Source organism: Oncorhynchus nerka, linkage group LG2 (assembly GCF_034236695.1).
Source record: "Oncorhynchus nerka isolate Pitt River linkage group LG2, Oner_Uvic_2.0, whole genome shotgun sequence".
Lineage (NCBI taxonomy): Eukaryota > Metazoa > Chordata > Actinopteri > Salmoniformes > Salmonidae > Oncorhynchus > Oncorhynchus nerka.
In genome coordinates this window covers 74,166,973-74,182,578 of record NC_088397.1, presented here as the reverse complement: position 1 = coordinate 74,182,578, position 15,606 = coordinate 74,166,973, and the positions used below count along the sequence as shown (strand labels likewise).

Sequence of the window (15,606 nt, the reverse complement as noted above, 5' to 3'; positions counted from 1 at the left end):
TGTGGTGTATTGCATTAGCACTGAATAGCCCCAGCGATTATGCAACTTTTCAGGGAAGTTAGGAACCAATATACACAGGTTAGTTCTGTACCACAAACTCCTGAGAATTCTGGGACACTAAAGTCCATGGAAAATAAGAGCACCTCCTCCCAGCTGCCCACTGCACTGAGGCTAGGCAACACTATCACCACCAATAAATACATGATAATTGAGAATTCAATAAGCATTTTTCTAAGGCTGGCCATGCTCTCCACCTGGCTACCCCTACCCCGGTCAACAGCCCTGCAACCTCCACAGCAACTTGCACAAGGCTCCCCGATTTCTCCTTCACCCAAATCCAGATAGCTGATGTTCTGAAAGAGTTGCAACATCTGGACCCCTACAAATCAGCTGGGCTAGACAATCTGACCCTCTCTTTCTAAAATTATCCGCCGCAATTATTGGAACCCCTATTGCTTGTCTGTTCAACCTCTCTTTCGTATCGTCTGAGATCTCCAAAGATCGGAAAGCTGCCACGATCATCCCCCTCTTCAAAGGGGGAGACACTCTAGACCAAAACTGTTAGACCTATATCTATCCTACCTTGCCTTTCTAAGGTCTTCGAAAGCCAAGTTAACAAATAGATCACAGACCATTTTGAATCCCACCGTACCTTCTCCGCTATGCAATCTGGTTTCCGAGCTGGACATGGGTGCACCTCAGCCATGCTCAAGGTCTTAAACAATATCATAACTTCCATCGATAAGAGACAATAGACAAAGACTGTGCAGCTGTATTCATCGACCTGGCCAAGGCTTTCGACTCTGTCAATCACCACATTCTTATCGGCAGACTCAACAGCCTTGGTATCTCAAATGACTGCCTCGCCTGGCTCACCAACTACTTCTCAGACAGAGTTCAGTGTGTCAAATCAGAGAGCCTGTTGTCTGGACCTCTGGAAGTCTCTATGGGGGGTGCCGCAGGGTTCAATTCTTGGGCCGACTCTTTTCCCTGTATACATCAATGATGTCGCTCTTGCTGCTGGTGATTCTCTGATCCACCTCGACGCAGACGACACAATTCTGTATACTTCTGGCCCTTCTTTGGGCACTGTGTTAACAAACCTCCAGACAAACTTCAATGCCATACAACTCTCCTTCCGTGGCCTCCAACTGCTCTTAAATGCAAGTAAAACTAAATGCATGCTCTTTACCCAATCGCTGCCTGCACTTGCCCACCCGTCCAGCATCACTACTCCGAACTGTTCTTAAGCATCTCCAATCCAAAATTAAATCTAGAATCACCTTCCTATTTCGCAACAAAGCATCCTTCACTCATGCTGCCAAACATACCCTCGTAAAACTGACCATCCAACCAATCCTTGACTTTGGCAATGTCATTTACAAAATAGCCTCCAACACTCTAATTGAATGCAGTCTATCACAGTGCCATCAGTTTTGTCACCAAAGCCCCATATACTACCCACACCCACCACTGCAACCTGTATGCTCTCGTTGGCTGGCCCTCACTTCATATTTGTCACCAAACCCACTCCACTGGCTCCAGGTCATCTATAAGTCTTTACTACGTAAAGCCCCACCTTATCTCAGCTCACTGGTCACTATAGCAGCACCCACCCGTAGCACGCGCTCCAGCAGGTATATTTCACTGGTCACCCGCAAAGCCAATTCCTCATTTGGCCGCCTTTCCTTCCAGTTCTCTGCTGCCAATTACTGGAACAACTTGCAAAAATCACTGAAGCTGGAGACTAATATCCCCTTCACTAACTTTAAGCATCAGCTGTCAGAGCAGCACACAGAGCATTGCACCTGTACACAGCCCATCTGTAAATAGCCAATCCAACTACCTCATCCCCATATTGTTTTTGTTTTTTTGCTCCTTTGCACCCCAGTATCTCTACTTCCACATTCATGTTCTGCACATCTATCACTCTAGTGTTTAATTGCTAAATTGTAATTACTTTGCCACTACGGCCTATTTATTGCCTTTCCTCCCTAATCTTACCTCTTTTTCACGCAAGGTATATACATTTTTTCTATTGCATTATTGACTGTACGTGTGTTTATCCCATGTGTAACTGTGTTGTTGTTTGTGTCGCACTGCTTTGCTCTATCTTGGCCAGGTCACAGTTGTAAATGACAACTTTTTTTCAACTGGCCTACCTTGTTAAATAAAGGTGAAATAAAATAAATTTTAAAAAACATGGAGTTAGCAGAACTAATTGCTTTTTACGTTGAACGTCTACTTTAAAGTGTCATTCTACCAAATCACATCAGTCTTCAGACCATCATTAATATGCAGTAGGGGTTCCATAAACAGCAGAGAAAGTACCCATGAGAAGCCTATTTCTCACATATCCAGTTGTCTAAAGAGGAACACCGATAGTCATGCCATTCTCCTGATGAGTGATAAGAGATAAACACACAGCTCAAGTTTCCACCACCATCAGGCAGTCCATCCCGCCAATACCTGCAGTGGAAACAATACAGAGGTAGACTGGCCACTCTCTCAGAATCTAGAGTATGAACTACACAGAGAATCAGTCCTACTCCTTAAGCTGTGGTCAGTGGTGTGTCGTTCACCAATTTCAGAGACAGTCAGACCAATCCAGACATGATTAACTGATTAAAACCCATTGATAAATGTTTATTGTTGTGACAGGAAACAATATTGTTAATACAAATTCTCAACTGATTTTATCTCTCTCTCTAACCAACATCGAGAGAGAAAGCGAGAGCGAGAAAGAGATATCGTTGTATGCATAATGAACTATACATCGGAAAAAATAAAAATAAAAAGAGGAAGAAATAAACCACGGAACAGAATGAACAAGCGGGTTGAAGAGCGGGTTACACAAAACTGTCTGCTTTACAAGCTTCAATCGCAAATGGCACCCTATTTCCCTGTGTAGTGCCCTGTATAGAGAATAGAGTGCCATTTGTGATACATCTCAATAGTCTCCTTCTTATTGGTGGTTTGAGCCTTGAAACATCCTGCCACCTGCTGTGGGCCACAAACAGAGAACAGAGAAGGACCAGGCTTAGACACATCAGACCAACTACTCAACTACTACTCAGTCAGAAAGGTGATCATAAGTAAGTTAATACTGTCAGCAAAAGTAAATTAGAATCATAGATATTACAATAAGAGGTCAGACAGACAGACTGCAGTTAGTTAAGATGGTTGACTATGTCAATAAACAGGTTATTGAATTAAACAAGGTTATTGAAGGAAACGAGAATAGAGCAACGAGGAGAGTAAAGACTGAGACCTATCTCTCAGGTAAGAACAACTAATTTCTCCCTCTCTCTCTCTCTCTCTCTCACACACACACACAAACACACACAAATACCACATAATCAACGCTTATTTATGGTTCAGTTGGTACGAGCGTGGGGTTCAAAACCTGCTGGGGTCACATACACTATAATGTATGCATTCAATGTATTTATTTGGAACTATTTAAATACGAAATAACCTTTTTAAACAACAACAAAGTGGACACCCTACCACTGTTTTTGGTAAACAGCTGAGCGATGGGGCTGGAGAAATGTAACCACTCTCAAATTCATAGACAGAGCTATGTATGCAAGGACTGAACATCCATAAGATCAAAATGACAGTGTTAACCATTTGAGGCTATAAACTGTTAGTTTACAATCCATTGTTAACAGTTCCACCGTAAAACAAGCTTATAGTTTGGGTTCTGATGGGTTAGACAGTTAAACTAAGCTCATGAGGAATAAATCATTTACATTATTCAACAAAAAAAAAGATATATATATATATATATATATATATTTTAGTCGCATACAAATACACATTAGCATATGTTATTGAGGGTGTAGTGAAATGATTGTGTTCCAAGCTCCAACAGTGCAGTAATACTGTATCTAACGATACACAACAATATGTACAATTCTAAAAGTAAAATAATGGAATTAAGAAATATAGAAATATTAGAACGAAATATAAATATAAATATATGATGGGATGTATAGTATAGACATTATGGACAGTATGTGGATAGAAAATATAGTATATCTGAAAAATACGTAGCATAGAATAGTATATGTACAACAATAGTTGAATAGGATGGCCTTGACTAGAATACAGTATATACATATGAAATGGGTGAAACAGTATGTAAACATTATTAAAGTGTCCAGTGTTCCATGTTTTTGTACATAGGGCAGCAGCCTCTAAGGTGCATGGTTGAGTAACCATGTGGTAGCAGGCTAGTGAAAGTGACTAAGTTCAGGGCAGGGTACTGGGTGGAGGCCGTTTAGTGATGGCTATTTAACAGTCTGATGGCCTTGAGATAGAAGCTGTTTTTCAGTCTCTCGCTCCCAGCACCTGTACTGACTTCGCCTTCTGGATGATAGCAGGGTTAACAGGCCGTGGTTCAGGTGAATGAGGTCTTTGATGAAGTTCTTGGACTTCCTGTGACACCGGGTGCTGCAGATGTCCTGGAGGGCAGTCAGTTACCCCCTGTGATGCGTTGGGCAGACCTCACCACCCTCTGGAAATAAATGATGCGGTTGCAGACGGTGCAGTGATACAGCCCGGCAGGATGCTCTCAATGGTGCATCTGTAGAAGTTAGTGAAATTCTTAGGGACACATTTCTTTACCACCAGTCGCTGTTGTGACTTCTTCACCACACTATCTGTGTGGATGGACCATTTTAGGTTGTCAGTGATGTGCACGCTGAGAAAGTCATGGGTGAACAGGGAGTACAAGAGGGGGCTGAGCAAGCACCCTTGTGGGGCCCATGTGTTGAGGATCAGCGTAGTAGAGGTGTTATTGCTTAGCTTCACTACCTGGGGGTGGCCTATCAGGAAGTCCAGGACCCAGTTGCACATAGCAAGGTTAAGACCCAAGACGCCAAGCTTAATGATGAGTTTGGAGGGTACTATAGTGTTGAAGGCTGAGCTGTAGTCAATGAACAGCATTATTACATAGGAATTCCTCTTGTCCAGAAGGGATAGGGCAATGGCGATTGCATTATCCATGGATCTATTGGGGCGGTATGCAAATTCCAGTGGGTCTAGGATGTCAGGTAAGGTGGAGGTGATTTGATCCTTAACTAGCCTCTCAAAGCACTTCATGATGACAGAAGTGAGTGCTACGGGGAGATAGTTAACACATTTAAATGTCTTACTCGCATCAACTATGGAAAATGAGAACTCACAGTCCTCGGGAATTAATAGGTAAATATCATTCATTTAAAAGTTCCCAAAAATTGATGTAGCAATCGCAGATTGACCCTGTAATCACGCTACAGCTATATTGTGTAATTTCGGGTAATTTCTTCATACATTAGCTTCCTGTTTATCCCATTTGAGATGACTGCACTCTTGAGGAAACTGTTGCTGCCAACCCTCAATCGGGGTAAACCAATGACGCCATGGAAATGTTTGGTTGTCAGAATTTGTATTATAATCGTTAGTGATGTGGGATGATATATGTTAGTAATGTTTAATGATATGAATTAGTGATGTAGAATGATGGTGTTTGTGTGTGTGTGTGTGTGTGTGTGTGTGTGTGTGTGTTCCTCTGCAGATGGAAGAACAAGACTCTACAGGCTGGCTGCTGTGTGTTTTGGGATGATGTGTATTCTACAAGTCATTCTCAACATCTCCCTAAAGCTAGTTTTCTGTGAGTGAGTCAGTGTCCTAAATTACACAATATCAGCGCTCTTCCATTTATAGTACATTACTTTTGACCAGGGCCCAGAGGACTCTGGTCAAAAGTAGTGCAATACATAGAGTATAGTATGTTATTTGGGACCCTTTTCCATTTGGGACCCTAGGGTGCCATTTTGGACCCTATTCCATGTACAGTGTATTCATTTTAACCAGTACCCATAGTGCAGGTATATAGTGGCTTGCGAAAGAAATAACAAACAAGAAATAACACAAAAAAAACGGAAAACTTGAGCGTGCATAACTATTCACCCCCCCAAAGTCAATACTTCGTAGAGCCACCTTTTGCAGCAATTACAGCTGCAAGTCTCTTGGGGTATGTCTCTATAAACTTGGCACATCTAGCCACTGGGATTTTTGCACATTCTTCAAGGCAAAACTACTCCATCTCCTTCAAGTTGGATGGGTTCCGCTGGTGTACAACAATCTTTAACCTGTTGCTTCTACTCGGGACGCTTGCGTCCCAACTAGAGCTCTGGAAATGCAAATGCGCTACGCTAAATGCTAATAGTATTAGTTAAAACTCAAAAGTTCATTAAAATACACATGCAGGGTATCGAATTAAAGCTACACTCGTTGTGAATCCAGGCAACAAGTCAGATTTTTAAAATGCTTTTCGGCGAAAGCATGAGAAGCTATTATCTGATAGCATGCAACACCCCAAAAGACCCACAGGGGACGTAAACAAAATAATTAGCATTTCGGCGTTACACAAACCGCACAATAAAATAGAAAACATTCATTACCTTTCACCATCTTCTTTGTTGGCACTCCTAGATGTCCCATAAACACTATTTGGGTCTTTATTTCGATTAAATCAGTCCATATAAAGCCTAGATATCGTTATATGTAGACTGTGTGATAAACGAAAAAAACATTGTTTCAAAACGTAACGTCATTTTTTAAAATTCAAAAAGTCGACGATAAACTTTCACAAAACACTTCGAAATACGTTTGTAATGCAACTTTAGGTATTAGTAAACGTTAATAAGCGATCAAATTCATCAGGAGGCGATGTAAAAATCATTAGCTGTCCGTCTGGAAAAATGTCCGGCTAGAAACTCAACGAAAATATCCGGTCCTAGACCGGATTAGATACGGTGTCCTGTATGTGTTTGACCAAGAAAAAACTCGAAGGGAAATGACAAGACTCTAGACACCCTGTGGAAGCTGTAGGTACTGCAACCTCAGTCAATTACATTTACATTTACATTTAAGTCATTTAGCAGACGCTCTTATCCAGAGCGACTTACAAATTGGTGCTTTCACCTTATGACATCCAGTGGAACAGCCACTTTACAATAGTGCATCTAGGTCTTTTAAGGGGGGGGGGGAGGGGTGAGAAGGATTACTTTATCCTATCCTAGGTATTCCTTAAAGAGGTGGGGTTTCAGGTGTCTCCGGAAGGTGGTGATTGACTCCGCTGTCCTGGCGTCGTGAGGGAGTTTGTTCCACCATTGGGGGGCCAGAGCAGCGAACAGTTTTGACTGGGCTGAGCGGGAACTGTACTTCCTCAGTGGTAGGGAGGCGAGCAGACCAGAGGTGGATGAACGCAGTGCCCTTGTTTGGGTGTAGGGCCTGATCAGAGCCTGGAGGTACTGAGGTGCCGTTCCCCTCACAGCTCCGTAGGCAAGCACCATGGTCTTGTAGCGGATGCGAGCTTCAACTGGAAGCCAGTGGAGAGAGCGGAGGAGCGGGGTGACGTGAGAGAACTTGGGAAGGTTGAACACCAGACGGGCTGCGGCGTTCTGGATGAGTTGTAGGGGTTTAATGGCACAGGCAGGGAGCCCAGCCAACAGCGAGTTGCAGTAATCCAGACGGGAGATGACAAGTGCCTGGATTAGGACCTGCGCCGCTTCCTGTGTGAGGCAGGGTCGTACTCTGCGGATGTTGTAGAGCATGAACCTACAGGAACGGGCCACCGCCTTGATGTTATTTGAGAACGACAGGGTGTTGTCCAGGATCACGCCAAGGTTCTTAGCGCTCTGGGACGAGGACACAATGGAGTTGTCAACCGTGATGGCGAGATCATGGACGGGCAGTCCTTCCCGGGAGGAAGAGCAGCTCCGTCTTGCCGAGGTTCAGCTTGAGGTGATGATCCGTCATCCACACTGATATGTCTGCCAGACATGCAGAGATGCGATTCGCCACCTGGTCGTCAGAAGGGGGAAAGGAGAAGATTAATTGTGTGTCGTCTGCATAGCAATGATAGGAGAGACCATGTGAGGTTATGACAGAGCCAAGTGACTTGGTGTATAGCGAGAATAGGAGAGGGCCTAGAACAGAGCCCTGGGGGACACCAGTGGTGAGAGCACGTGGTGAGGAGACGGATTCTCACCACGCCACCTGGTAGGAGCGACCTGTCAGGTAGGACGCAATCCAAGCGTGGGCCGCGCCGGAGATGCCCAACTCGGAGAGGGTGGAGAGGAGGATCTGATGGTTCACAGTATCGAAGGCAGCCGATAGGTCTAGAAGGATGAGAGCAGAGGAGAGAGAGTTAGCTTTAGCAGTGCGGAGCGCCTCCGTGATACAGAGAAGAGCAGTCTCAGTTGAATGACTAGTCTTGAAACCTGACTGATTTGGATCAAGAAGGTCATTCTGAGAGAGATAGCGGGAGAGCTGGCCAAGGACGGCACGTTCAAGAGTTTTGGAGAGAAAAGAAAGAAGGGATACTGGTCTGTAGTTGTTGACATCGGAGGGATCGAGTGTAGGTTTTTTCAGAAGGGGTGCAACTCTCGCTCTCTTGAAGACGGGAGGGACGTAGCCAGTGGTCAGGGATGAGTTGATGAGCGAGGTGAGGTAAGGGAGAAGGTCACCGGAGATGGTCTGGAGAAGAGAGGAGGGGATAGGGTCAAGCGGGCAGGTTGTTGGGCGGCCGGCCGTCACAAGACGCGAGATGTCATCTGGAGAGAGGGGAGAAAGAGGTCAGAGCACAGGGTAGGGCAGTGTGAGCAGAACCAGCGGTGTCGTTTGACTTAGCAAACGAGGATCGGATGTCGTCGACCTTCTTTTCAAAATGGTTGACGAAGTCATCTGCAGAGAGGAGGAGGGGGAGGGGAGGAGGATTCAAGAGGGAGGAGAAGGTGGCAAAGAGCTTCCTAGGGTTAGAGGCAGATGCTTGGAATTTAGAGTGGTAGAAAGTGGCTTTAGCAGCAGAGACAGAGGAGGAAAATGTAGAGAGGAGGGAGTGAAAGGATGCCAGGTCCGCAGGGAGGCGAGTTTTCCTCCATTTCCGCTCGGCTGCCCGGAGCCCTGTTCTGTGAGCTCGCAATGAGTCGTCGAGCCACGGAGCAGGAGGGGAGGACCGAGCCGGCCTGGAGGATAGGGGACATAGAGAGTCGAAGGATGCAGAAAGGGAGGAGAGGAGGGTTGAGGAGGTAGAATCAGGAGATAGGTTGGAGAAGGTTTGAGCAGAGGGAAGAGATGATAGGATGGAAGAGGAGAGAGTAGCGGGGGAGAGAGAGCGAAGGTTGGGACGGCGCGATACCATCCGAGTAGGGGCAGTGTGGGAAGTGTTGGATGAGAGCGAGAGGGAAAAGGATACAAGGTAGTGGTCGGAGACTTGGAGGGGAGTTGCAATGAGGTTAGTGGAGGAACAGCATCTAGTAAAGATGAGGTCGAGCGTATTGCCTGCCTTGTGAGTAGGGGGAAGGTGAGAGGGTGAGGTCAAAAGAGGAGAGGAGTGGAAAGAAGGAGGCAGAGAGGAATGAGTCAAAGGTAGACGTGGGGAGGTTAAAGTCGCCCAGAACTGTGAGAGGTGAGCCGTCCTCAGGAAATGAGCTTATCAAGGCATCAAGCTCATTGATGAACTCTCCGAGGGAACCTGGAGGGCGATAAATGATAAGGATGTTAAGCTTGAAAGGGCTGGTAACTGTGACAGCATGGAATTCAAAGGAGGCGATAGACAGATGGGTAAGGGGAGAAAAGAGAATGACCACTTGGGAGAGATGAGGATCCCGGTGCCACCACCCCGCTGACCAGAAGCTCTCGGGGTGTGCGAGAGCACGTGGGCGGACGAAGAGAGAGCAGTAGGAGTAGCGGTGTTGTCTGTGGTGATCCATGTTTCCGTCAGAGCCAAGAAGTCGAGGGACTGGAGGGAGGCATAGGCTGAGATGAACTCTGCCTTGTTGGCCGCAGATCGGCAGTTCCAGAGGCTACCGGAGACCTGGAACTCCACGTGGGTTGTGCGCGCTGGGACCACCAGATTAGGGTGGCCGCGGCCATGCGGTGTGGAGCGTTTGTATGGTCTGTGCAGAGAGGAGAGAACAGGGATAGACAGACACATAGTTGACAGGCTAGAGAAGAGGCTACGCTAATGCAGAGGAGATTGGAATGACAAGTGGACTACACGTCTCGAATGTTCAGAAAGTTAAGCTTACGTAGCAAGAATCTAATTGACTAAAATGATTAAAATGATACAGTACTGCTGAGGTAGGCTAGCTGCGTTGTTGACACTACCCTAATCAAGTCGTTCCGTTGAGTGTGAAGTTTCTACAATGCTGCTTTTCGGGGGCTAGCTGGCTAGCTAGCAGTGTTGGTTACGTTACGTTGCGTTAGGAGAACGACAATAGCTGGCTAGCTAACCTAGAAAATCGCTCTAGACTACACAATTATCTTTGAAACAAAGACGGCTAATTAATTGTGGTTCACGTTTATCAATGGGTTCAAGTAGCGCATGAATATATTTTCCCCATTTTCAGTGATCAGTTTTTCCTGTGCTTTTCGATGTAAATGCCGTTCTGGTAAAGCCACAGTAGTGATTTAACCAGTTTTTTACACGTCTGAGTGTTTTCTATCCACACAGACTAAGCAAATGCATATACTATATTCCTGGCATGAGTAGCAGGGCGCTGAAATGTTGCGCGATTTTTAACAGAATGTTCAAAAAAGTAGAGGGTCGACTGAAGAGGTTAAGTCATACCACAGATTCTCAATTTAGGTCTGGACTTTGACTAGGCCGTTCCAAAACAGTTAAATATTTCCCCTTAAATCACTCGAGTGTTGCTTTAGCAGTATGCTCAGGGTCATTGTCCTGCTGAAAGGTGAACCTCCATACCAGTCTCAAATGTCTGGAAGACTGAAACAGGTTTCCCTCAAGAATTTCCCTGTGTTTAGCGCCATCCATCATTCCTTCAATTCTGACAAGTTTCCCAGTCCCTGGCTATGAAAAACATCCCCACAGCATGATGCTGCTACCACCATGGTCCACTGTGGGGATGTTGTTCTCGGGGTGATGATGTTGGTTGTTGGGTTTGCGCCAGACATAGTGTTTTCCTTGATGGCCAAAAAGCTCCATTTTAGTCTCATCTGACCAGAGCACCTTCCAAATGTTTGGGGAGTCTCCCACATGCCTTTATTCTTCAAGCAATGGCTTTTTTTCTGGCCACTCTTCCGTAAAGCCCAGCTCTGTGGAGTGTATGGCTTAAAGTGGTCCAATGGACAGATACTCCAATCTCCGCTGTGGAGCTTTGCAGCTCCTTAAGGGTTATCTTTGGTCTCTTAGTTGCCTCTCTGACTAATGCCCTCCTTGCCTGGTCCATGACTTTTGGTGGGCAGCCCTCTCTTGGCAGGTTTGTTGTGGTGCCATATTCTTTCCGTTTTTTAATAATGGATTTAATGGTGCTCTATGGGATGTTCAAAGTTTTATATTTTTTTATAGCCCAACCCTGATATGTTCACCACAACTTTGTCCCTGACCTGTTTGGAGAACTCATTGGTCTTCATAGCGTCGGTTGCTTGGTGGTTCCCCTTGCTTAGTGATGTTGCAGACTCTGGGGCCTTTCAGAACAGGTGTATATATATGAGATCATGTGACAGATCATGTGACACTTAGATTGCAGACAGGTGGAGTTTATTTAATTAATTATGTGACTTCTGAAGGTAATTATTTAGGGGCTTCATAGCAAAGGGGGTGAATACATATGCACTCACCACTTTGAAGTTTTTTATTTTGGGGAATTTTGAAACTAGTACTTTTTTAAATTTCACTTCACCAATTTGGAATATTTTGTCCATTACATAAAATTACATTACATAAAATATATTATGTCCATTACATAAAATCCAAATAAAAATCTATTTGAAGTACAGGTTGTAGTGCAACAATATAGGAAAAACGCCAAGGGGTAAATTATTTTGCAGGGCATTGTAAATGTACTTTACTATATTACTATAGTTCTATACTCACAAAGCATGGATCACAATTTAGACAAGACTTGATGTTACATAGCTTGTGGAACCAGAAGTTCGTCAATAATGTTGACACACAAAAAAAGAATGTTGACATCATCCATAGATAATTGAGTGACTACTGTAACTCGTGCCCTTGGCCTTGTGTACGTCACTGAACATTGTACAATGCATTACTGCACTGTAAAATACATAGGGGGCCATTTGGGATGCATCCCAGGAGCTTCTCTTCTCTTTCTTTATTTCGTTCTCTGATGAAGAGTTGGAGGACCAGCATGACTGGAGGGAGTTTCCACCATATTCTTCACACCATTTCAATTCAATCCATGAGGGGGAGTGTACGAGTGTACACGTCGGGATAAGGGTGGTGAATCGAAATTTAGCCCCAATCAGTTATCTACAACCCCTCAGTTAACTACACCCCCCTCAGTTAATTACAATATTAGAATGTGTTGTTCAATACGTGTAATATATATTTCTCCAACGAAGTTTAACAGGGGAAAACCTGTCCTAAAGGAAATCTGTCCTAAAAATATTGCCCTTTTTCCAAATGTGTGCAGTTGTGCACTTCCCTTCGTGGATTTAAAAGGAAATGACTGGTGCATGGGAATTCCTTCTTGTGTCCATGCCTACACCAAGCCAATGCTTTTAGATTTGTGGGATGTAGTGGACAAGTGCACACTTGAGGAGAAAGGAGAGATTGTTGGAACGCAACCCAGATGTGAATAGTTTAAATATGATGGACGCTGTGTGTGTGCTGTCTGTACTGTAGGTACCGGAAGAGTGGTGGAACAGAGGGACATGGGGGTCCCAACAAGGACTCTGTTAGGGTGTATTGAAGGATGGAGGCTGTCAGGATCCAGCTGTTACTTCCTGTCTACTGAGAGGAAAACCTGGGAGGAGAGCAGACAAGACTGTCTGGAGAGAGGAGCAGACCTGGTGGTTGTAAACAGCAGAGATGAACAGGTGAGAGAGAGAGAGAGAGAGAGAGAGAGAGAGAGAGAGAGAGAGATTCACACGCTTATGAATCAGGTAAATAATTAATACTCACATGTAATTGACATTATATTTTTCTCAACAACAGAAATTCCTCACTGGATTAAACAGGAATATTGATCATGTTTGGATCGGTCTGACTGATAGAGAGACAGAGGGGACCTGGAAATGGGTGGATGGTACACCACTGGTCACAAGGTGAGAGATAATAATCTGGCCATATGACTCTAACCATTTTAAGTAGAACAACATCTGGGTATGACTTAGAATGTTTACCACAGTGTCTGACTGTCTGGTTCTCTGTGTTGTTTTCCTTGCAGGTACTGGGGGCGTAACCAGCCTGATAATGGTGCTGTTTTTGTAGTACACATAGGAGAGGAGGACTGTGTTGAGATTAATTATGGGTATCTTGACCCTGTATATAAATGGAATGACATAGCATGTAACTCTCAATTTAACTGGATTTGTGAAAGGGTGATATAACAAACAATAGCTTATTATGTACAGTAGCATTGCATGTAGGTCTCTCTCTCTTTCGCTCACTCTCTATATGGTTAGGGTTAGGCATAAGATTAACAGTGTGGTTAGGGTTAGGTTTACAATCAGATTTGAAGAAGATACATTTTAGAAATAGGCAGGGTTTCTGACTTTGCAATTAGGCCAGATAGTGACAACCGAGAAATAGTGGTATTATAGACTTGCCTATGGGCTCTTTCTCAACTCACCTTTCCTCGATTCCTCCTCACATCCTCTCTCCTCCTCTCCTCAAAACACATTGGAGAATACAATCCAAGGGGAGGGACCTTGTCCTCCTCTTATAGAGTTGAGGGTGAGGAGAAAAGCAGAGGAGATTAAATAAAATGTAAAAAACGTGGAGTAGACGTTGAATTTATGTCTGTGCCCAGTAGGACTGTACTCTGTAAAATGTTTGTATTAATTGATTTTATTAGGAACGTGTCATTCCATAGGCTTAGGCACAGAAAGTCAAGTAATAAAGGAGCAGTGTACTAGCAGGTGTACCAGATTCATGCTTGAATGTGATTGGTTCGTTAAAATAGTGTGACATGAACACAGACAGAGGGTAGAACAGTACTACAAAAAAAGTACTACAAAAAAAGTACCTAAAAAAAAGTATGAAAATGCAAGTCGCTTTGGATAAGAGCGTCTGTTAAATGAGTAAAATGTCAAATGTACTAAGAGGACACAGATACACACCGCATGCCGAACGCAGGCACGTACACAAGCATGCAGGCAGGCACACACTTACACATACACACAAGTGTGAAGTTCAGCATACAGTAGATATTAACATTAGGAATCAGTTAGAAAGGTAATCATACAGTAGATATTAACATTAGGAATCAGTTAGAAAGGTAGTCATACAGTAGATATTACCACTAGGAGTCTTTTTTTCTTCTTAAAGGGGTGGATCAGCTTAATATTGCAGAAAGAATATTGGTTCCATCAATGTAATTGTCTGCATCATTTCCAATCCTCCATATATTTTTTGGGGTAAATATATATATCCATACACGCATGCATACATATACACATGTATACATACACATACCTATATAGACATACATACTTTTTTAAAGAATATACCTTTATTATTATTCCCCGCAAACCCTACCACCGATCCCCCAATTGGAGTAAACTAATAAACACTTCGGCTTTTACAATTTATACATCTTATACACATTTTACAGACACAGTCTATTTTACAATAGTTATTTTGTTTGTTTTTAGTCCTTCCTCTATTTCTGATGTCCATCCAGTTTGATTTCTATTTGTAACTGTGCTATTTCACAAAGGATCTGAACCTGTATACATTTTACAGACCCCGTATGTTTTACATGGTTTATCTTGCTATTAGTCCCACCTTTCAGCTCCATTCAACCTCTCCCATCTATCTCTCAACATCATTCATTTTGGATTTCTATTTGCCATATATTTTTCAACTGTGCTGTGATGCTTCACAAACCAATTTACCCTTTCTAATCTCATAGCTTCTACAGATTGTAAATTAAAAATAAAATGTTTTGCTAAAATAATTATTACATTATTGATTGATAGATTGACTATGGCTTTTCAAATCACCCAGTATTGCTATCTGCAGAGTTAGTTCTAGGCAAATGTTGCATTTTTTCAGCCATTCCTGGACCTGTGACCAAAAACGAGCTACATATCGAATGACTGCCTCCTCACAGCAGAATCTGCAGAGCTGGGAAGATTGTATCCCCCATATATATATAACATTCTATTAGTTGCAAGAATTTTGTATATTCATTTAAATGTAAAAATTCAAAGTTTTGCATCTGGCGTTTTGCGTATCAATTCATAAACCATGTGCCATGGAATGGGTACATCGAAAATCTCTTCCCAACTATTTTGCAATTTGTATGGCACAGCTGTCAGTTTTTTGGTCCTTAAATTAAATTGGTATATGTTTTTATTTATCACACTTTTCTTTAACCATTTATGTTATTTAATACAGGGCCGACATACAAGTTCCTTACTTTTTTCCCCTTCTACTTGCCTCTTCCATTTTTGTGGTAATGCTGCAATTAATTGGTTGTAATTTTGGGTAGAGCAGACATAGAGAGCAGACATTTCCATATGTCTGTGTTAGCTGCATGTGTGACAACTCCACTAGTCCTATTTATGATATCATTCACAAAAATGACCTTAACAAATGTATTTGAAAAATAGTTT

The 15,606-nt window shown here is 43.4% G+C and overlaps 1 protein-coding gene across 1 annotated transcript; it reads left to right on the top strand.

The window, feature by feature from the left end:
* The first annotated feature begins 2,941 nt into the window (after window positions 1-2,941).
* On the top strand, window positions 2,942-15,270 carry LOC115142456 (CD209 antigen-like protein D). The gene is made up of 5 exons (XM_029681942.2): window positions 2,942-3,282; window positions 5,564-5,659; window positions 12,668-12,861; window positions 12,980-13,089; window positions 13,212-15,270. Exons 1-5 carry the CDS (start codon window positions 3,180-3,182, stop codon window positions 13,372-13,374), a joined length of 666 nt encoding a protein of 221 aa, XP_029537802.1. The 5' UTR covers window positions 2,942-3,179; the 3' UTR covers window positions 13,375-15,270.
* Window positions 15,271-15,606: the final 336 nt, after the last annotated feature.